Raw genomic sequence first — 23,101 nt, 5'->3', positions numbered from 1 at the left:
ACCGATGGCGGTGCTGGAACTGAACACATGACGACTTGAATGTCTCGCTGCGAACATGAGCTCCCCGCTGCACTGCAACCCCTTCTCGTGATGGTCGTCGTCGTTGTCGATAGGCAGCTTCGTACATCCCCCGCAGTCGGCCGTTGGCGAGACCTTGAAATGGGGGATTTTCTTCTCTGAAAATACCCAGAGCCAGTGGGTGGATTGGGGGTCGGCTCGGGTCACAGATGCGGAGACACGCGCTGTCTGTCGGGGGAGCCAAATAGACCAACGATGACTCAAGCCTACTGCGTCTCCCCCGTCTCGCCCACCCCGCAGCTAGCCGACTACTCCCCCCGTCTCGACCCCCTTGCATTCATCCCCAGCAGTCCTACATTATTGCACTTTGGTCTTGGCACCGCGTCAACTTGAGGTCGAGGTTCTGCCTTGAGAGTGGCAAGATAGAAGATCAGAGTGGTACGTTCCACTCGAAGGTCCTTTTGCGTCAACACTCCGTGCAGAAATACGTCACCGGTGTCCAAGCTCTCACGAAGAACTCGATGACAACACACGTGACCTCCGATCGAGTCACGCTCATAGATCTACGCTGACCTGCGTCGGAAACCTCCTCGAAGTTCGTCGCGAGAAGCCCGAGAAGTTCTTCCCGAGCGGAGGAAGCTTTCGCGCGGACTGTCAATTTCTCTCCGGGGAGAGAAGGCTCGCATGAGCAGATTCTCGGACTACTGTGGGCACCGCGGCCACGGCCCCGGTGTTTCACTTACCCGTAGTTCCCGGAGCTTAACGGAGCTCCAACATGCTGGCTCCTGGTGTGAAGACGAACTTCACCGAGGCTTCGACGGCAAGAGTCTAGCGCGGACTGTGAGCTCGCGGACCGTAGGTTCGCGGAGCATGGAGGATAGAGCAGCCCTGGTAGCACAAAAAATAGCAAAATAAAGATGGCGGCCCGTGGCGGAGAGGAGGTTTTAGAGAGAGCCCAGGCAGAGAGTTGATGCTTTTTATGTGGAGTTCTTATGCGTGAGGGCGCTGCTATCGTAGGATGATGAGGGTGGACCAACGAGCACTCGGTCCACATTTCGTGAGTTCACGACCGAAACTCGCCCTTCAACGCGACCGCCTCTGAATCTAACACCGAAAATCCGGATTCCACTGCAGTGACAGCCACTGCGAGTTCTGTTCCAATTCGGACAAGATGGGGGCTTGCGGATCCGGAGTCGTATAAACAGGGGAGACGAGGGCTCACTGATTTCAAATCGTCATTTGCCGTAGCTTCCCGAGGGAATTATTTTCATTTCCAGAAACCTCAATAATTAATTGTTTCCTCCGAGGCGATTCTCCCAACACGATGATCTCTCTCTCTGACGGAAAATCGGGGACTCTACCTAAGCTAATTTCCATGACTCGATCACTAGTCACAGAGCGCGGTCGTACGCGATCCGCGATGTGGCAAAAAATGATGGTGCATGACAAGTTTGAAAGCTACTCGGATCTCAGATGCATACGTTGTTAACAAAAACCGACCGACGAGAAAAAGTACATCAAGAAAAAGTTTTTGCTTTCGCTCAAGATTTGCGCGAGAACAGGGTGATAATATGCAGCTGAAAAACTCGATCTCTTCGAGCTCCAAAACTCGACAGTTGTTGCTCGGACCGACCGACTAAGAGCGAGAGGGAGCTTTGACCTACACTGGTTCACCTGGCAGGCGCGCGCGCGACTTTGGGATTTTTTTTGTCGTCTTTTGATTCGGATTGGGGACAAGGCGCCCGGGGGAATCGGGGGAGAAGTTGGGGAGCGTTCGAGCTCACATAAGACTGTGCCCACACATTTTTTCGCTCGGTCCGCGATGTTTTTTGTGAGAGAAATCCACGCGAGACCCACGAGCGGCAATGCAATGATGTTGCTCGGTCATCCACGAGCTGCATATTCCTCGCGGGATTCCGCTGACGGTTTCTTGTCTGCGGCAGTCTCTGGCTTTCCGTCTCTCCCATTTATGGAACCAAGACTAAGATGGTAGAGTTTCTCGACGGGGAAACAGGTCCAAGATCGAGTAGTAGCCGAACATTTTATGAACCGATACCCCTGGATATTCGGAACGAGGAGACAGGCCGACGCTATCGGCTGTGTATCGGTCAGCTCAGCGTCCTGTACCTACCACAGTCTCGCATGACTCACGGAGAGGTCACACCATCTGTCCGCAAAGTCTGGTCAGGAGGATACAGGGAGTTGGATGCGAGTAACTATCGCCGGCCATCGTTAGTTCCGCAAACCATTTCGATTGTTATATCTCACCCGTGGCTTGGAGCAGCAATGGCGGTCGAAATGATTGAACAATGGTGAATGATCGATGACATATCTCTAGTTTTTGATTATCTCCTCTTTGCGATCGTCCGCCACGGCTCGTACAGATCTTTCGCACTGGCCCAAGGAGTCCACCCGGACATTCGCCGAAAGAAACGGGACGCATGAGCCTCTCGAAGATGATATCGCCTTCGGTTTCCGGAGGCATCCTACAGGAGTTCCGCCTACGGGAGTACCCTGTAGGCGAATCCCAAATCGTCACCTACCACACACGAAAGCGCCGCTGTGACACACGGGCATACCCATGCCGTACAGGCCTCTCTAACCACTGAGCTATCAGTTTGTGGAGCAAATCTTCTCGGACCTCGCTTTGACCCTCCCATTCAAGCTGCCGTCTTGCTCAAGTATAGAAGCAATGAGACTTATCCCGAAAGATGTTCATCGAAAGGGTCGAATAATCGACATGTTGAGGATACACGAATTCGCTGTATTCCAGTATCATCTCCCGCTCTCATGCCGAGTTATCACTTTTCCTGACTCTTCCTTGGCTCTCAGTCCTCTCCATTCCTTCATACACCGTTCTTCGCTTCTACACTTCCTCTGCGCAGGGAATGAAAGCCCGTTATCGAGGCGCCGAGAAACAGATTGAGGAGCTCAACTCCCGGAGCGTGGATAGGCTCCGACAGAAATAGGATTTTCCGTGATCAATGGCGCTCAAGATATTCGAAACTTGACACTTTCTGTGAACGACGCCAGGTCCCTGAGCTAGAGAATAGTCATTCCAAATCTTGCGTTCCTGAAAATGATTATGTATTTGCAAAAGTCCTGGGAGAATATCCTACCTGGTAGAACATAACGTTTGATGTTTGTATTTATACGCCGGAGTCAGATTCGAGCCATGCCGAGACGGTGATAGACTTTCAGACCGCGGCAGATGCCGCGGACACGTCGTCTGATCTTCGGTTTGGGTACGCAACGAAGCTGTGAAGGTCGATCGCTTCGATCGTATTCGAAGTCTCTCTACTCAACAATGCTTCGTCTCATACTTCGCAAAATCCAAGTTCCCTAATTTATTCCGAGTTCCCCGAGAGTCCAGTACTCACACCTGAATAGGGCTCGAGAGCATGACCGCGGATCGAACGGGCAACTTGAATTTCCAAAAGATTAACGCCGTCGAAGGTCAGAGGAGCGACCTCAAGGCGCAGTAGATTAACAGTGTCTTTTTACTTCGAAGCGAGCACGCGCGAGCGAATGCCATTAATCTCTTCGCTGCGAGTCCACTGGAGAGCTCTCACTCAGAGCCTGTAAGGCTACGATCTGAAGTACTGCTACATCCTTTCGCAATTACTGAATCCTCTCCCCGGGCCTGAACTCTCTCTTTCTTTCCAATGGCACATGTTCTCAGTTCTGGGTCAGAGTCGGAGCTTTCCCCCGAATGCTCTCCTCTCTGACTCTTCTGGTGGCGCAATGCGAAGCTCACAATCGGGAGCAGCGAACGAGTCGACGAAAAAAATCGACCTCGAAAATATTCCGTTATGCAGACTCGGGAGTACCCGTGAAATTCACCTGAAAAGTCGCTCATAAACCAAAACCTCTATCGATCCTTTGTTTTTTGGAATCTAAAAACAGAATTTACACTCTCCGAGGGACCTGCGGATGATTCTTCTCCGGCTGCATAAAAAGCCATCGGTGGTCGCGATAATAATTTCAATGCAGTCATTGAAGCCCTCTGTTACACGATTCCGTGCTCGCTCATTGGAATAATAACACTGACAATCCTCGGCTGAATACAGGTACTCGAGTTCCGTGAACAAGTCGCAGGAGCTTAACCGGAGGAAGAATCTACGCGCGGATCCGGGACCCTTCTCTTTGGGGCGTGGATGCGCCGTCTCGATGTACGCTATGCGGGGGGAAGGAACTCCCCGCCATGTCGGAGATCGAAAAAGGAATACCCCCTCATCGCGCGAATCGGATAAATGACGTGGAGCCTATTTTCACTCTACGACTGTGTTACTGAGCCTTTTTCCAAGAACAATCATTGTACGCCATCGCTTCAAGCTCTCGAACATCGATACCATCCAGAACAGGGTGCGGCCGAACAGGCTCTTTTCGACCCTCAATCACTAACTTGATCTCGAGAGCGGGGCGAGCGCCCAAGACTTATCTTGAGCCTAATGTGTCTCTGCTAGACTTCGTCACGTGTTTTCAGCTCAAACAGCTTAAAGCGTATTTTGACAGTACACACAAGTGGAGCTCTGAAATCGTCTTTGAGGATCATATCTCGCCGGATCGAGGCCTCCCTCCGTGCTCTTCGTTCGCAAACAACCGCCTTAACAGAGGCGTGACTTTGTCCAAACTTTGCAGACCCGGTGATCAGTCCACGAGCAATGGATTGCCAATGGTTATGGATTGCCTTCTTCCTACTATTATGCCTCTCCAAGACTAAGAAACCTCTCCAACGGGAGGTTGAAGGATCGTCCACGAAATTACGATCTTTCCCGGAATTTTCTTGCGAAAACAGTCAAATCGTCGACGGGGAGCTCAACGGAATAACATCGAGGATGTCGAATTCCTGAATGATTTAAGCCGTCGAAGGTCACCAGAGCGATTTCTGAGAACAATATCTGAACGGAGTCGCTTTGGTTCAGAGCGCGTGAACTGGCGCGCGCGAGCGAGCGATTGCCATTAATCTCAATTCTGAGGGCCTTCGAGGAGTGCACTCTCGGTCCGTGCTGCTCGATTCTGAAGTGCTACTACACCCTTTCCTCATTTCTCGACTCTCTCCTCCGGGCCCAAACCCTCTCTCTCTTTTCACGAGTTGATCTCGAGCACATGATCTCGGCTTTGTGCCGAGCTCGTAATTTCTTTCCTCTTTGATTCTTCTCTCGGCGCGATCGACAGCGGCATGGCTGGGATCAGCGGAGATGCAAGAGAAAAACTCGGTTGACCTCGAGAACATTCGATATGGCAAGCACCCAAATGGAGAGCCGTGAAATTCACCTGAAATACTCGCCTCTCGAAACAAGTCCTCTCTCGATTCGAAATGCTCTGCTCTAGATCTAAGAATCCTACTCTTTGGAGAGCCGGTGAAGGTCTATGGTCCGCTTAAAAATCATTCTGATTCTACCCCGGCGATTCTCCTGAGCGGAGCCTCACGCTCGAGCCACGCGAATGCTCTCATCGCTCTCCCCAGAAATCACGCCGAAGCTGTAGTACAACGAGGGAAAAGCCGTCCTTCCAAAGCACCGGAGCGCAGGGGGCGTCAACGCAACCCTCACCGAATAGCTCACAGATGATTCTGGAGAGACTCGAGTCCTCTCTTCAATTGTTTCCCCGACCCAAGCTCGGAGCTTTTGCTGTGGTGAAGTTCCGAATAAATAATTTTTTCACCCCCTTTCGGTGAAACGAGGACCGGCTCCGCATATCTCCCGTCCGACCCGGAACCAACTAGCGCGGAAACAATCTTGATTGACGGGAGAACTGCCTCGCTCATGACGCTGATTCCGTACGTGCCCTGGACAGCTTCGCGGGTCCTGTCATTCCTGCGACCCTCATTTCTGTCAGAGATCCGTACTGTCCCCTGAAGTGGAATCCCCCACCAGGGAAACGTATAGGTGAACGAATCGTGATGCATCAACATTTAACTATTTTCGTACAGCCGGAGGTGGACCGACCTCTACACATCGGTGAACGACCATTGTCTCTGGCGAGGGATGCGATGAAGCTTCGCGAAGAGCGTGTTTATTTTGGACAATTTACGATTTCCCCGTCTCAGCAACAATTTAGGAAGTCGTGTCTCGCCACGACCCTCTACGACCAATCATCGAGACAATTCATCCACCCACTCGCCTTGTTCTCGGGAGGAATGTCCAAATCTCGTTTTCAAGGTTCCAACGCCTAGAAGTTCTCCAGAAAGACCAATGGGAACAGGGAACTTTCTTATCAAGATGAGACGGAAAATTCGCGGGGACCAATCTAGACTCGGGAATATCACAATAGAGCTCCCGTAAGGTATGCAAGTCACGTGGTAGGTACTCCGGAGTATCGAGCGAGGGAAGAATCATGCAGAACGTCATCGTATTATTATGCTCTACCGCGTTCGGAGATGTTGTCTTTTCCCGGAGAAACGGTTCTACTCCCCGCTTGTAGGCGCTGCGAATTCCTCGATGCCTTCAATGGCAACGAGCGTCGTTTCCCATGCTTGGGAATCGCTTCATATTCTCCCAACGCCAAAGAGGATCTAACGGAGATGGAGTCTATTCGACGTCGAAACCTTCTGCGCCCGGCGAGCGAATGCGGGAGCTTGCCGCACCGAACGCGCTCAGGGTAGGTCTCAACAGGCAGGGAGGAGTTCTAGTCGGACGGCCTCCTTCTAGACACTCCCCTGCTTTTTCCAGTTACTCACGATTGATCGGGCCTAGGGTCCGGGCTGTGCGTTTGTGTTAGCTCAAGAGAATTTGTTTAGAATGCTTGCCCACGGCATGGAGCCCTACGACTATTACTATCAGAATGCGTACCCTGTTCCGGAGACGGGTCGAGAAACCTACTCGAACCTTCAGAATAGCCCAGAATCCTCGACCAGCCAAGATTACGACGATGATGACGAACTCACCGATCAAGGTATTTGGACCTCTTGTACTTGGACCGCCGGTTATTAGGATAGGAAGGACGCTAATTTATCGTGACCCTCCGAAAATCTTCGGTGATTGGGGGAGAAAAGTCTTCGCTCAATCACTGAAGGGGCATCTTTCGATGCTTCCTACGGGCCCAGAGTCTGTAATGCGGCGAAAGACTTAACATTGGAGGGCTCTCCCTCCGCGAAGTTCCCGTGAGAGACACCATACTCGGTCTCCATAGGGGCTGTCCGGCCGCCTGATCGTAATCGGCAACCTTCCGCACCTCACCGCGTCGATGTGCTTCGTACTGTGTGATACATACGTACCTGTACGTACATATCTGCATTTGGCGTGCAGACCGCCCTGACCAAGCGGCTCTTTATCGGTCGTATCCTCGAGCTCTTCAGGGTTCATTCAACCGCGCGTACCCAGAAGACTCGCAGGTCATGCGCGGATACTTTGGCTTCGCGGGTGCTTGTGATCGAGAGGCACGGATGGATCTCCAATCGAAGGATGATCATGCTTATGACGTACGATGCGAGCCGATCCTGACGTATCCCGTGAACTCCAACACTGCAATTTTCCACCGAGGGAATCCGCTCGGCAGGGATCTTCGCAACGGTTTTCACGGAAGTTCTCGGCGATGAGGCTGCGGAGATACAAACGCGTGTGCCGACTTTGATCTCATAATTTACGTCCCCTGGGAGGAATCAAAAGCCCTTCCAGGAGCGATCCCCCTGCAGTCGTGGTCGGAGCTCCGGAATCAAGCGGTGTGTTTCACGGAATTCGGCGCCGTCGCTCCAAGCCGATCGGCCGGTGGAGAGCTGGGCTTCGCAGCTGTGGAGAGGTCGAAAGTCTCAGCATTCTGCACGAGCCTTCGGAGCATCTGATGGGGAAGCTCACCGTGGTCTTGGAGTGTGTCCTCCGGAAACTACAAGGTGCTAAGAATCCACAGATCCCGAAGGCGGTCTCCCAAGCGAGTAGCAGATACCATCTCCCTCTCACGGATACCCGCTACAGACGAGTCGAAAGCGCGATGACGTACACGCTCCACCGGGATCATATTCTCCACGGGGGGAAGCTTCCGATATCCAGCTCTGAAAGGCGACTTCGTAGCGGAAGTAATCTCGATGCTGAGAGAAATATCGACCGCGATGCCCCCGTCTTAATACGTCGCTGAATCTGTTCCATTTTTCGGAAATCAGACGTCAGGCATTGGCGGACACAGACTCTAGAGATCCACAACGAGAAACTCGATCGAGGTTTTCGACTTACTGCCCCCATAGTATAAGGTATCGTGAGAAAGAACGGCTCGTGACAGCTTCGAAGAGTTTTGCCAGCATCAACCCCAAGATTCTCGAGCCCAATATGTAGGTACCTATAATCTTCTCGGGTTTTCAAAAGCGGAAGTTGCACGCAGAGGGAGTCTATCAATTGAGATACGGAACGCTCCCCCGAGTGCAGATGGCTCATGCAGATGGGTAGAGGGATGTGCCCTATCAAAAAGGCTGGGAATCTAGTACGGAATTTTTCTCGGACATTCACGGCATTTTTCTGGCCTCTCGGACTTTCTGTGGAGGATCACTCGAACAGCCAACGACCGTTCACAACTCTTGGTAGCGTATTTTGAATGCTACCTATCATCAAATCAATCGGAACGAGACGAGAGTAGGAAGACAAATCCCGCGTACGGGAACGCCGGTGGCTGGTAGAGGAGGGTATGTGTCTTCCAGCCGCTCGAATGCTCACTCGCAGGCTGCTCCCCCTAGCCCGCGAGCGACCAACGCATCTTTTCATTCTCGTGCGAGGGCACCGTCTCCATCGTAGTGTCGTTGATGGATCCAATCCTCACCGTCTTCGAAGCTCACGAGCTCTGAGGCTTTGATGTGGACCTCGGCAGCTCCGCTCTCGACACAGTTCCAGCGGCGACCGATGGTCAGAACCGATCTCGGTCATGAACTTCAGCGTGAAACTGCCTGTCTCGAACCTGAGGAGCCTTCACCCTTCACAAGGCCGTTCTGAATCACAGCAATCTGGATCATCTACATTGAGCCTCATGGGGCATCCAGTTTGAGTCCATTGCTCGCAGCGCCCTCGAAGGTCAATCGAGGCGCGCGCGCTACTCAAACCATAGCAGATTCGGGCGTCAGCCGATTCGGAGATCGGCTTCAGAGTGGAACTTTCTGAATCGGGTCCGGCTCATTTTTTATAGAGTGAGCGAAGATGTGACCGAGCTACCGACCACCCGGCCGATCGCCGCTTCTCTGGTCCGCCCCGTATCTTGGTCTCTCTATTCCTCGTCTTCTATCCATTCATCTATTTCCACCCCGCATTCTCCCGCCTGCTCAACTGTTCGTCTCATTCTCTGCGACAGGTATCAAGCGAAAACTTCACTCTGACTGAGTCAGATCATCCGCTCTGCCTCAGGCAGAGACTGACCGTTTCTCCTCGAGGAGAGCGCGACTCTGTTACGGAATAATGGAGGAGTATCTATCCAGAAGCCCTTAGAGAGCTCACGCGACGAGCGCAAGAACGCTTAATCTTTCCCCCGGAACCTACCGCCGACGTCATCTTTTGACGTCGTATAGCTCCTAGGCCGCGGCCCGGAGCCGCTCTCCGCGGTTTACTCATCGTTGCGCGGGATGTTTTCTAATAGAACGTCCAATCCCACCCGCCCGCACGGATGTACGAATCCCTCATAAATGGATGAATAGTTGACGTCGAGGGAATCATGCTGAGGTGCATTGGGATTTTAACCTTCGTCGAAACTTCCAGAGTCGTCATCCAGTCAAGACTACGCGCCACAATGCAACAGTCGAGGTGCGTGTTTAGTCTGGGCCTGTAAGGCATGCAAACGCAGATCGGTCAGCGTCGATAGAAGAAAAGCTGCGACTCTCCGTGAACGTCGAAGACTTCGGAAAGTCAATGAAGCTTTCGAACTCTTGAAGCGAAGAACCTCAGCGAACCCCAATCAGCGCCTGCCGAAAGTGGAAATCCTCAGAAATGCAATCGGTGAGACGATATTCTCGATAAGACAGAGAGTTCGCTCCACGGAGCTCCGCCCAGCTTCGAATCTCGATTTTCATACTGATCGCCCGCGAACTTGACGATTCCTTCGTCAATTTCCGAGGGACTTCATATCGTTCCGGGCAGCGCTCGCACAGAATAGGTAACCTAGAAGGGAAATCTAGAATAATCTTATAGAAGAGAATTCTCGGGCATCCTCTGTCGGATTCGAACCCGACAACGGCCAACTTCTGGTCCCCTCAGGATCCTATCTGCGGAGCCCGTCGACGGACTTTTGACGTGCCAAGCAATGCGAGGCGCCGGTTCTTGAAGGAATTGTCTCAGTTAGCTTGGATGGTTTATTATTCACCTGAATCCCTCCACAGAGTACATCGAGAGTCTCGAGGACCTCCTGCAGCACAGCACCACGAAACACGGGACGCTTCTGGCGGCGAGCGGAACCGCGACCCTGAATGCCATGCAAAGATTCAGGGAGCTCCAGGCGCAGAAATTGCAGCAGCGACAGACCAGTCCGGAGAGTGACGGCAACGTCGAGAGGATGCACCATTCCCAGGTGAGGTAGCAGCCTCCGCTTCCAGAGCCGACACGAACGAACGTAGAGCCCAACCTACCGACCGACCGCCGGAAAAACAGACAGACAACAAACAGACCGGCTGACAGGTACCGGCATACGATGCCGGTCCGGAACGTTGAACTCTAGCACAAGGTCGACGGAGTTTCCATGCAGTCCATTGTTCCTATGGCTCGTCATAACTCATTCCGTTGTTCCCCTTTTTTTCTCGACTTCTCGAAAAATGTCATCAGCGTTATCATCCATTGCAGCGTTTCCTGTCATTGTCATTTTGTCTTGTTCTCGAAGAAAAGCAGGTGCACCCTGAGAAAGTCGATGGGTGGACCAAACACGCCTTTCAGAGCTCTAGTTAGGTCCAACGGATCACTTAATTGAGATAAGCCTTCATGCTTTCGTGCGCCCGCCGGCCTTGTCCTGTGTTTTGACGCAGCGTCTCCAAGCCGTTTGTTGGTACATAGCTCTCTCACTCGGTCAGGGAAGGGGTTAGAAACCTTTTGTCGGAGGTCGATCCAAGCCATTACAGCCTATGGCTGCAGTTTTGCTTCCCGGACTGTTCGCTGGCCTACCTGTTTGTTCTTTTTTCGTCAAACCGTCGCTGTAATGACTCGCACCAGGTAATGATGGGTTCCGATAGAGGGGACGATTCCCCCGAGAGTGACCCCGATTATCACCTGAGTCCGAGAAATTATTATTCCCTGTCGATCAAGGGATGGCATTCGCGGTCGATCTCCGTTAGGATCTCCCTCACGTTCAATTCGCGGAATGCGACGATCCGCTTACGTTCCGTCGATGTCTCGAAGCTCAGACGTGTTCATCCGGAACCAGTTCCGGAAAACCCGTTCGAAACCCGAGCCACTTTCATCGTCAGCTCGTTGGATCGGGTACAATGGGAGCCGGTGTCAAGGTTGCGGAGTTCCGCTGGAGGTATCAAAGCTTCCTTCCGGCGAAGATCTCTCCTCCCGACAGTCTGGCATTCGCTTGTTTGATCGCAGGAAGATGATCACCAACCACCATCCTCTCTGTCGAGCATTGTCTGATCGAGGATAACTTTCCTCTTTTGCTTTCGTTGTTTTCCCTCTTTTTTTCATTCAGTTATTCCACTGTTCTGCTCTCTGCTTCCATATCCCTCTGGGCTCGGCTACTCCTCGCGCCTCATTGGTTTATCACGCGGTTGAATTTCCGTCCGAGCACGGAAGGATTCCCGGATGAGAGCCGGGTCTCGATTCAATTTACGCGGATCGAGTATCAAGCACCGAACCTCGAGGCTTTTCCCGCCGTGTGAAATCCTGCTCATCAAAGGGTCCGCTTGTTCTCTGCTTCGATCATGGTGGCCCTCGGAGGAGAACAAGGGAGCCGAGAACCCGGAATCCGTGAAATGCCGGCGCTAGAGAGCTTTGTGGTAGGAATGTCGTTAGAAACACATCAACATTAACCCTATTCATGAGAGGTCCTCCGCGTCCTGTGAACTTGTCTCACTCACACAATCTTAGGGTCGCCGCGCTGCTCGCTTCGATTCGGCGACTCTAATATCACGCAGTTGCTGAGATTCTCCGGAGACGAGCTCAAATGATATCGTTCCTGCTCGTATGAGAGTTCAAGTTCTGACTTGAGATCTTTTTGGTTCGGAGCCGCCATACCGGGCGATTGGTACAACGGTGCGCGGGTTCCTTGACTCGTCCCGCTGTAGTTCAAGCGCGATCTGTCACCGGGGGTGCAGGCTCGGTTTGGGTCTCTGTAACCCTGAGGATACCGCGAGCATGGAATGAGAGCTCGGGGAATGAGTTTCATGCCGAGGAGTCAGTTCCCGGGAAAGCCAGTGATAAGTTCGACACTAATGCTCCCCTCTTGAGACTTGTTACATCCCACGGTCGTTGAGCTAATCCTCCACTCTATCTGTATTTTGGTGTTCCCTCTTCGTCGAGCGGCAGCGGCGGCCGGCCGGTCGGTCGGTCTAATCCCCGACGTCTTTCAACATTTCCTCTTTTAGCTTCTATGGACAATTCGTCACCTAGCTTCCAGATACCCGTGGAGGGTGGAAAAGAGGGAAACAACGAGCGGAGAGCCTCGTAATCTCTTGATCTCGTCAAGTTATCAAAACTCTCATCTCAGCTCTGTATTTCATTTTATGACACGAAACAGAAACTTATTCGATTACTTATCGATACCGTAGGAGTCCGAGCTCTTCTGGAATTGACGCGAGTCAGAGTTCCAGATCAGAATACTGTGATCTGTTTTCCGTGCTACCGGCATGGAAAAATACCTCTGATTCGTTCTGTCATCCTGTTGTCGAGGGGAATACTGAGCTCATCGGAAACTGGGTTAGCCCGCTGCCGACGCGTCGGGCTCGAGCAGACAGGAAACTTCTCGAGCCTGTTCGAAAGTAAAGAGTACCATAAGTGATCCGAAGCACCCTCGAAACCGATCTCTGCAGTATTCGGATGAACGAACGCACATCTTGTGTAACAATCGCAGAAGTGCCAGCCGTCAGCCATCGTGACAGGCCGTCAGAGATGCGGTGAACATGTCTCCGATATAAGCTTTCGATAGATGCTCTAAGAAAGATGTTCGTTCCAGGCAAGAGATAGCAGAGACTCCCAAAGACTGGCCAGGTATCACAAAGGTGAGTGGAAGCCGAACGAACGGACAGGCACCGGCTGAGTGACGTGAGGCATGGCCTCCGCGCTTCATCTCATTTGTCACCAGGCATTTGCCTTCAAAGCCACACCGATAGACACCGATCGACAAACTAACCCTGAAGACGGCGACAGCGACAACCGAAGAAAAACTCGGTACCGAAAACAGTGCCCTCGGAAAAAAAAAGCCTAGGGGTCTCCCGAGGCGCCTCTCGTTTCGAATCCTCCCGGAACGGTGACTTCCATCGAGTAGGTAATCCTTCCACAGCTTGAGATCCGCTGCCAAGTGCTGTCGACACGAATCATTAGAGTTCGATATGACGAAAAGTCGTCGTTCGAGAGCGACGCTGAGGGGTGGCTCGTATTGGTAATCGCCCTGCTGCCGCGCTAGTGTCAGAGGGTTGTGTCGAACGGTAACACAGTCAATAAGGCGCGTGAGCTAGTCGTAACTCAAGACGAAATCCAGAAGCCAGTCGAGGATCAAAGAATCAATCGGGAGGGAGGCAGCAGCAGCAGCTGGCTTTCGCATATTATTCCGAAAAGTTGTTCGTCGCACAGTTCCATCGAGAGAGGTGGCGTCAACGAGACCGACAATCTCGCCACACACTCGGTCGCGGAGAGAGCTTCCGATCGAAGATAAAGGTTCACGAGTCGACGAAAATGTAGGAGGAAGAAAAACAAGCTCTGTTTCGGGTCATAAATCTGAGACCCGTCCACATCACCTTCCTTGCCGTAGAATTCGGAATGCTACCGGTCCTAAATCCCCAAAAGTGTTTAATCATTCAAGCAACGGATGACGATTTCGAAAACGTGCCCCGAACCCCGGCATCTCGAAATCAAAATCCTCCATGCTTGTCCATTTACCTCGGCCGAATTCCCACGGGAAATCGAAGAGGAATCTGTCGCGGCTTGGAGGAGAGCCTTTTGTGTTCAAACACCCGGAGCTTGCCTCCTAGCTCACGCAAGCTGCTCTCAAGTGACGAGAGACAAACTCGCTCATTAAAATTCGCGGTGCTGCTTGTTTTCTGTGCGCAGTTTTTTCTCCATTTTTTCCACCGTGTTCTCGTGTTGAAAGACCCTGTGCACCGCTATTGTTGGTAACCTACCTCGGGACCGGGAGCCGCTTCCTCCTATGATCAGTTCACACTCAGCGTGTCAGGAAGCGACTTTTTTGTATAGAGCTCGAAAATGACAGGATCTGGAGAGAAAGCTCCGCCGTCGAGCTCTCTGGTGTTGGAGACCCGAAACCTCACTACCCATTGCTCACCGTTAAGCACGCCGGGTACAGAATGGCGTTGTGGAAGTTCGATTCTGATATCGAGGGCGATGCAGGGAAAAGGCTGGAAGTTTTCGAATTTATTCCGACCTCTAGATCTAGTGTGATCAAAGCCTTGGGATGAATGCGGCTGTAATGGAGAACTCCCACTATCAGATCAAAGAGCGACAGTCTTTTCAGTCGTGGAGCATGTGAAAAGGTGCAGTCTGGCGATCGGGCTAAGAGAAGGACGGATGGATAGGCAGGCAGACAGACAGCTCGCTATTCAGGTTTTTCCCTCGCTCTCTCTCATTTCATCGTTGTCCATCGTTCGTGGAGCGTGTCCGAACTGAGCAGTGAGTGCTGGTGGTGGTGTCTGGCTTCGCCCGCCAAGTTCAGCTCGAAAGCCGGCGCTGCGATTTTTTGTCACCGTCTCTCGAGCAACACAGATCATTGTACGGAAGCACTCTCCAGAACCAATGATAGTTACGCCTGCGATTAACCTGTGCGATCTTTTTATTACTCAAGTGAATGCTTCTTGGTTCCACATAGGAACGAATGCTTTGACTACACTCCGACACTCGATCGGAAGCGAGAAGAAATCTTGTACTCTCAACCGGAGCTTGAAGCGAGCTCGAAAAACCGGAATTCTTAACAATGTTTCCCGAAAGGCGCAGGCATTTTGGGATATTTCTCTGCGGTCCCAAATAGACCGATGTTCTGCTCCGGATTCCGATTTGACTCGGGGGAAATGATGCATCCTGAGGTGGGTTTATTTGTTGATGTTTCCAACAGGGTCATCTGTCACGGTTGTTATGGAGGAGGAGCAGCGCTCATGTCATCTGTGATCATTCAGTCACTTTTCCCTGGGTCTCCGAGGGTCGTAGGCCAGTCCCTCTAGTTTCCGCGCTCGCTCTCGACCGTTTAGCCGTTGGCTCGTGTGGTCTCACGCGTACACGCTCCAGTCATTAGGCTAAGCAGAGCCAGACATTTGTAACGGAGCGTTGTTGATGTTGGTTCAGTTAATGACTCGTTCGATCTTATGACGATCGAGTGACGACCGTGCGGTGATCGCGCGGCCACCCAAGGACCCCGAGCACGACCGCGCCCCCTCCCCCTGGCTTCATCGACAACATGCGCGTCATTCATCATACACTAGCTGACTAAGCGCGAACAACTGATTTACGCGGAACAATAGGACCTCGGGTAGCTTAGAGACGGAATTATACTCGAAGCTATAAGTCTCTGGATGCTGCGACAACCGATAGAAACGACGACTAAGTAGTGTCTGGATCTGAGGAGCTCCGGTGGAAAACGGGCGATAATTTTCGGGAAAAATTAGGTTCAGTAACAAGATATTCCTGTCCACAGAAATAATGGAGCTGTCGGCGCGACCGAGCTCCCAATATCAATCTGCCCAAAACAGCCTGGATTGCTTGAGCCGTATCGTTCAAAATCTGAATCCTGCCAGTTCCGGCTCCTCGAGCGAGCTCACGAGTGCAGCCAGAATACTCGGGAGTGCCAACAAATTCGCTTTCGACTGAAATGTACCGAGCAGTGTGGCTCAGCAGATCATCATACTCGAGGCTCAGAAGGGGTATGGATTCCCTTGAGAGGGTTGAGTTCGACGGGACTTTGCGTGCAATGTGAATGCTAATATGTTCGTGGTCCATCACACTTAACTTCGACGGAGAGGATAGCGATACATGGTGGAGACGAACGAGACTATGAACTGATGGAAATATTGATACTTCTGACGATAAATATTGTGCAATAAAATTGGGCAGGGAGTATTCCCGCGAGAGAATGCCTCTTCCTTGGAGTGTATGACATAGGCACAGTTTTCGTCTTCCCGCGTGTCGGAAAATCCCTCGGGAGACCTGGATCAGATACATCGCGAGAAGCGCAAGGATCGTTATCCGGTCCTCAGAGAAAGGATCAAAGAAATGTGATCACCGAAAGACCTCTGAAGTTCCAGAGGAGATAATTTTTATCACAAAATGTACAAATACAATTATTTCTCTGAATACAGGGATATGATACATGTTACAATGTTTCCTCATCGCGTTCTTTTTTCACACACTGATTGAAGATGAATGATTCGAGACACCTCAGGCGAAGCTTTCTTTCGGGAAATCTTGGGCCAGATCCAGTTCATGTCTGATGGCTTCGATTACCCGTGACGTTGGTTCGCGGTATGTCACGCGGCTTGTGCTCTCAAATTCCTCGACCACCCGTCTCTGTAACGACGGAGAGAGATCACACGGAATTGAGTCGATGACGACATGATTTTCGAGCTCGAACTGGGATAGGGAAAAGGGTGGGGTGACACTCACATGGCTCTCCTGGTGTAATCTACGTTCTTTGGCAGCAGTTTCCTTGTGGATGGTCACCAGAAAATGAGGGGGAGTTGTTTTCTTCGCGAAAGACGTCTGTGTTGGCTGATCTCGGAAGATCGGATTGCTGACAGACGGCACAGAGGAAAGCGATATCCTTAAACGGAATGAAATTCCCTGCTCAGCTCGAGAGAATATATGATGGGAACGATTGTTCCTCCTCTTCGTTAAGCTCTGCCAAGCGTTCGGAACCGAGTCCGGAAGAATGATTGGAGAGATCGATGACAATTATTGTCGTAGCTTGTCCATGAATAGGATTCACGATGGAGGTAAAACTCAGCAAAGGGTTTCTGATACCTATATCAATTGTCCGAACTCGTACTTATCGATTGAGTCGGCCGATCTACACCGCTTGTAGTCCTTCCGACTTATGAGCAACTTCTGTCTGTAGCTCCCGTGAAGTTTCGTTTTCGCCTGCTCCACTGTCAGACTGTTATCAACGAGCGCGTTCAATCTCTCTGTCATTGATTCCAGTTGACGCCTGGCTTCCTCGATTTCTTCCTCGGAAGGTCCGGGTGTTTCGTCTTCACTCGCGACCTCGCTGACTACTGGACGAATCTCAATGTCTCCGGCCCTGCTCAAACGAACTGTATTAGCGAGTTCTGCACATATCCTGCTCCTAGAGGGAAGGGAGCAAAAATTGAGACTTGCTGGGGCGATAAGCCTCAGGCGGGGAACAGCCCTCAGCGCGAGCGAAAAAAATCGTCGTGAATCCATTGAACTCACAAAATCGTTGTGTCCCGGCATGCGGAGAGGTCGGAAGATTTATCTGCTTTGGATTTCCTCTTCCGAGGCTTGACGTCAGGGGGCGTTAGCTCGGACTTTGCCTCCTGTGGCTGACTCTCGACCGTCGCCTCGAACGTGTGTTGGGTGAGCACCGGACGTTTGCGAAGCCTGGGCTCGTCGGAATCGAACGCCTGATTCTCGTAGAATCTCGGCGACTCGCTCCTCCTATAAGTTCCTGTGCCTCCAAAGTGAACAGGACTCGTTACCGCGTCTCGGTACGACCGAACGCTTTCACCGGGCATCGTCTGCAAGGCAATAAAGGTATAAGGAGCGGGAACACTGAGTTCCCGAGCGAAATTCTTCCTGAGCCTTTCCTTTATAAACCGAAAACTCACCATGCCAGATGTTGTGCTGAACTTTCCCTCTCCGTTGCTGAAGGAGCTGGATACTTCAGCATCTTTGACGTTAGCTTTCTGTCGACTGCGATTGCGGATGCAGAAGTAGAGGAGGATACACAGGAGCAATAGCAGGAGCAGGAGTAGTATCAACACGATGAGCCAGGCCACGTAGGCTTTGTTCGTGAATCGATTGTCCTCAAGCGAAGCCGTGGATCTACTGGGCTCGTAAGCTGCGGGAAGATCGAGCCTTCATCTTCGATAAGGTCTAAGATAACGAGCGATCCACTCCTCGGATCACCCACCCTCAATCTCGAATACGTTATCAGCACAAACTCCCAAGTTAGACGACGGATTCTCTGAGTGACTTATTCTATGACTTACGTTTGGCTTTGACAATTACACCATGTCGGAGTAATTTTTCCATGTCGGCTTGCGGCACAACTTGGATCCTCTTGACTGCTTCAACAGCGGGCACAAGTCGATTCAAATAATACAAAACGTAAACCAGGGTCATGTTCCTTTCTTTGTAATCAGCGCGGACGTAGATCAATTTGATTTGAGTCAGCCGGCCCAGCTGGCGACGCTGCCTTCGGAAGTGTGCCGCATAGGCACGCTCGTAAATGAAGGCAAGATCTTTAACGAGTTTCGAAGTGTCCGTGGAATTCGTTCCGCGCGGGATCTTCAGCTCTGTAATACCGGGCAGGATATTCGTCATCCTTCACGAGTCTGGGAATTACGATTGGAAAGACTCTGCAGAAGCCTGGGGTTCGAAGGTAAATGGCGAGAGGCACGAATCTCGCGTAGCCCTAAAACCGTCAGAGGGACTCACCCGTCTGTATCCAGTATTGAGAGTCTTGGTCAGAAGGTGTCGGAGGAGGCGGTGGCGTCGACGGCGGCGAGCCAGAGCTGGCCGGAACAATTGTTCGGCTTGGCACAATTGGTTTTCTTGTACTCCGAGTCCAAAGCGATTCTTTGCTCGTTGACGACGGTGTCTGTGTCCGGTTCCAAACTGCAGTGACGCCGTCCGAATCTGACGAGCTCAACAGCTTCGATGAACGTGACGATGGCCCGACAACTGTCGTGCTCGCGGGCAGCGAGCTTACACTTGAAGTCGAGTCTCCGGGCAACAAAGATTGTGTCTTCATTTCCGGTGAGGACTGCAGGCTTGCACTCAAGGTCGGAAGCACGAAAGAGGACTCAATCATCGGAGTCGGAGCTATCGAGGAACTCACAGACCCGTAATGGGGACTCTGCGACTTGGACTCGGGGAACGATCCCGATGGATTGAACCAGCTTGAAGGCGATGTTGACCCACTGTCCCTCGCTGAGGGTTCCACGGAAGCGTGTGGAGTGTCGATATCTGACGGAACCGAGGCAGTCGTCAGAGTGCCGTGGGCGGTTGATTCTATGCTCGCCGTCGTTTCGCACGGGGTATCGTCAAGGATCGCAGTCAACGTCGATGTTTCCACGAGGGTCGAGTCGTGTCCTCCGGAACCCGTTGGCGAAACCGTTCCGAATCCTGCTGATTCGTACTCTGTGGGTGACGCGAATCCTGTGGGTGAGGCGATCGCGGTGATTTCTGTGGAGGAGTCATCAGTCCCCATGGACTTCGTCCAAGGAGGGAAACGGGTCACGAATTCCGGTCCCGATGATTGCGACGATCTAGAGTCTCCCGGGTCCGGGGAATAGGAGCTCGATGGATCCCACGATGGGTCAGGAATCAGGGTCGACTCGGGTCCTATTCCGCTGGACTCCTCGAACGTACCGGAAATGCTTGGCGTGGGTAACCAAGTCTCCGATTGGTCGTACATCCCGGATTCCGGCGGGATAGGTCGAGAGGGTGTGAGCACATTGGCTTCACTGGAAATTCCGCTGCTCGAAGACCATAGAGGCGGAACAAGCGATTGATCTGTCGCGGTCATCGTGGAAGAGATCTCTGAGTCGACTGGGGTCATTGACATGGTTTGTTCCTCCACCGAGGGCGACGAATCTCCAATCCAAGTCGAATGAGAAGATGGCGAAGGCGTGGTTTCGGCAACATCATTATCCGTGTCGAGCTCCCCGCTCCGAGCGGAAAATGAATCGATGACTTGGGAGCTCAAGTCGCTGTTCGTGACTCCGAACGTTGGGGTCGGCGCTGGGTCTCCCATGGAGCTATCGTCCGCGGACGGAGACACGGTCGAAAAAGAAGCTTCGATGGTCGTCGAAGGCTCGAAGGCTCCGGTCGAGACCACAATGCTCTCTGATTCGGTCACAAGAATCGGAGATAGGCTCGAGGACATGGCATCTACGCTCTTCTCGATCGTGTTGGCTGGCCAAGAAGGTGAGATGATACTTTCGGGTATCCACGCAGACTCCTGGGAGGGATTCCTCGATGACAGCTCGGCGTCTGGTCTCATAACCGTCTCGAAAACAGTTTCGATGACAGAGCTCGCGAACACGGTTACGGTCGTGGTGAATACGGGAGTCTTATGCACTGTGGCCGTCATTCCGCTAGTCACCGATGGAGTTATTGGCACTTCGATGACGGTCATGCACCAGCAGGTCTTCCGAGCCATCAGGTTCCCCAGCTCGCGTTCCTCCACGGTTTCGACTGGAGGGGAAAAAATTGTGTGAATAATAATCCATCGATGTGACGCCCCGGTAAAGCACCGGAACGACCGCGGACCGAGGGGGGATTTCCCCCGAGGTAAACTCAGAATAATTGGGGGAACGTCTCCGATCCTGCGATAATTCATGGTCGTAGACTCGGGCCAATGAGGAGCGATGGCGAGATCCCCTCAGACCGATACATCCGATTCACTTCAGGCCCGGCGATATTCACCTGTCAAACACGGATTCCCGTCTACCATCTCCAAGACGGGGGACTGCGACTCTAGGAAAGCCGGCATCCTCTCCACGTATGAGGTTGTCACCATGGTCATGAGTTCAGCTTGAAATAGAGATTTAGGATTAAATGGAATCGATTTCGTCACAGATGGACTTCGCATACCCGGAGCGGTTCCAGTCTTCGTGATTGTACCGCAGTCTTACTCACAGTGTTTGGCTGTTTTCGTGGCATTCGTCGGCATCCCTCGTGATCCGAAGACGCTAATCAGTGGGATGAAACACTTGAGTAGCAGCGCTTGTGGAGACATTGGGAGCTATCATCTGGGGTGATGATACATCTATGGAACATACGACGCTCTTACTCTGATCGTCCTCCATCGTTAATACTCGCAGAGGATCCAAATCGAAAAGAGGTAATTATTACCAATGCTGATAAGACACCCTCTGCGGTGAGCTCAGCCGTGTGGTTTCCCCGCAGAAACGTACTAGGATAAAAATATTGCTATCTAGATATCTTTCAAGTACCGAAAATTTCAAGCTTTCGGGGAGCAGGAATGGACTCGGTTCAGCGCAGTTACGGAAAGACCCACTGGACGCAGGTGAACGCAACAGATGATTCAACAACATTCCAAAGTTTTTTACGGTTCTCACCAAACACCGTCCACCTGGATTCCACGGTCCACTGACCAGGGACGGTCGCCTGTCACAGGAGGCGCGCGAACTAATCACTTGAACTCGAGTCACATCAAACAAATCCGAACTTGTGAACCAGAGCTCCAGCTCTGATACGACCCACCCGATCTGGCGGTTTAGCACTAGAATCACATTCGTCGACGCGCTTAGAGCAGTTTTCAGTGAAGTTCCATTCTGTCACTCGGCTCGTTGTTCATTCGCTGGACGACCAGAGGGCCGGATGCGACGTCCGGTTTATGAATTCGCCCTCACCGTGTTCCATTCATTCATGTCCTAGACCGTCACACGGTCCGACTATTGGTCGTCTGGTCGAGTACCTGCTTGTTCTGAGGGCCAAAAAGCTCCGAACTCCGTGTTGCTCTTCAATTCTGATCCGGCGTTGGTCGATCGATCTACGCTCATCGACCGCACTCCAGATGATAACGCTGAGGGGTAACTCGAGATGTTCAGGCCCTTCCAAAGAGGAGCAAAACCCAGAGATTTTATTTTATCATCGCTCGGATCCGCCGTTTTTCCAAAAACTTCGGTCAGAAAATATTCGATCGAAACACGAGATTCGAAGGAGGACGATTTTTTAATTGTTCGCGTCGAAGTGGGATAATGAGCTACCGTATCGATCCTGGATCCTATATTCGATGGAGGGAGCACCAGTGAGCATTTCAGGATGCCGTAAATCGGTTCAGGAAGAGTCTCTTCTCATAGATTCCATCGAATTTCTGGGGACCCCGCGCCGGATGAAACCCTTCCGTGCCGTGGAAAGGCTGCTATCCGCGAATTGAACGCAAGCTTCAACGATGAGAATAACGAGCGAATCGAATCGTAGTGGGATCGGGATTCCGACTGGAGCCGAGGCCCTTCCCACTCGTCGCTGACTGTGGCTTGCCCGGCTGCGAAGAATTTACCGCGGAAAAGTCCGATATCGGCGATTCAGATTAATTTCATCCGGGGCCGTCCCCTCCGATTCGACGAGCTTTCGCACGTGAGCGCGAGGATCGGAACCAACTGTTCGATTTTCCTTGTCGTGGCGTCGCTTCGAATCGTATTCCAAGCACTCACCGTAGTAGCTCCTACGAGACACACTCGAGGTTGGTGAAACCGGCGGAAAGTTATCGAAGCATTCCCGATTCCCGACACTTCAGTATCGAATGAGGTGAACTAACGTCAAGGGACTGACCGCGTGCTCCGAATGAGCCGCTCCGTCCGGTGAACGAGGGATCTCTCATTCAATGTTTGTTTCGGAGGTCACCATGGCATCCTCTGCGTGGGTCTGAGCTCTAACCGAGAGCTATATTTTCAAGAATGCTTCCTTATTCGGGAAGCTCTACTGACTTCCATCTCGAGTAATTCCAAGCATTGATATTTCTGAAGGATGTATACCTGATCTTCTCCAATTCCTTGACGTACCTATCCGATCACCCTAGATTCGGCAGCGAAGCATCGAACACACCTATCTGAGGGGAGACGGACTGTCTAGATGAGTCATCGGTCCAGGAAGACTCAAGTTCCCCAATTATGTCGACTATTCGGAACTAGTCTGATTGTTTCTACCTCATCGGAGAGGAAGAGATAAATGGAACAATATCTCCATTCCCCCAAAATACTTGACGGCGCTCCAGCAAGCTCTCAGAGGAATGTATATACGTTCGGGAGTACCTTCCACGT

At 51.9% G+C, this 23,101-nt stretch overlaps 2 protein-coding genes across 2 annotated transcripts; one reads left to right on the top strand and one right to left on the bottom strand.

The window, feature by feature from the left end:
* Nucleotides 1-6,776: 6,776 nt before the first annotated feature.
* On the top strand, nt 6,777-15,941 carry nau (myogenic-determination protein nautilus). Its single transcript, XM_018638902.1, has 5 exons — nt 6,777-6,915; nt 9,687-9,923; nt 10,304-10,491; nt 13,084-13,129; nt 15,769-15,941. Exons 1-5 carry the CDS (start codon nt 6,777-6,779, stop codon nt 15,939-15,941), a joined length of 783 nt encoding a protein of 260 aa, XP_018494418.1.
* A 457-nt stretch (nt 15,942-16,398) lies between these two features.
* LOC100903981 (uncharacterized) lies at nt 16,399-20,988 on the bottom strand. The gene is made up of 10 exons (XM_029111027.1): nt 20,955-20,988; nt 20,742-20,849; nt 19,150-20,510; nt 18,747-18,909; nt 18,299-18,604; nt 17,915-18,147; nt 17,520-17,824; nt 17,110-17,367; nt 16,734-16,890; nt 16,399-16,637 (listed from the first exon to the last, which is right to left on the bottom strand). Exons 1-10 carry the CDS (start codon nt 20,986-20,988, stop codon nt 16,509-16,511), a joined length of 3,054 nt encoding a protein of 1,017 aa, XP_028966860.1. The 3' UTR covers nt 16,399-16,508.
* Nucleotides 20,989-23,101: the final 2,113 nt, after the last annotated feature.

The sequence above is a fragment of the Galendromus occidentalis genome, unplaced genomic scaffold, assembly GCF_000255335.2.
Source record: "Galendromus occidentalis unplaced genomic scaffold, Mocc_1.1 scf7180000077194, whole genome shotgun sequence".
Taxonomy (NCBI): Eukaryota; Metazoa; Arthropoda; class Arachnida; order Mesostigmata; family Phytoseiidae; genus Galendromus; species Galendromus occidentalis.
The sequence above is the reverse complement of the archived record's forward strand: the minus strand, read 5'-3'. Positions and strand labels throughout refer to the sequence as shown.

Coding starts and splice junctions, on each gene's coding strand:
- nau (XM_018638902.1), top strand. CDS start 6,777: ATGGAGCCCTACGACTATTACTATCAGAATGCGTACCCTGTTCCGGAG. Junction 9,924..10,303: donor AATCCTCAGAAATGCAATCG/GTGAGACGATAT, acceptor ATCCCTCCACAG/AGTACATCGAGAGTCTCGAG. Junction 10,492..13,083: donor AGAGGATGCACCATTCCCAG/GTGAGGTAGCAG, acceptor TGTTCGTTCCAG/GCAAGAGATAGCAGAGACTC.
- LOC100903981 (XM_029111027.1), bottom strand. CDS start 20,988: ATGCCGACGAATGCCACGAAAACAGCCAAACACT. Junction 20,850..20,954: donor CACGAAAACAGCCAAACACT/GTGAGTAAGACT, acceptor CTCTATTTCAAG/CTGAACTCATGACCATGGTG. Junction 17,825..17,914: donor TCAGCACAACATCTGGCATG/GTGAGTTTTCGG, acceptor ATTGCCTTGCAG/ACGATGCCCGGTGAAAGCGT.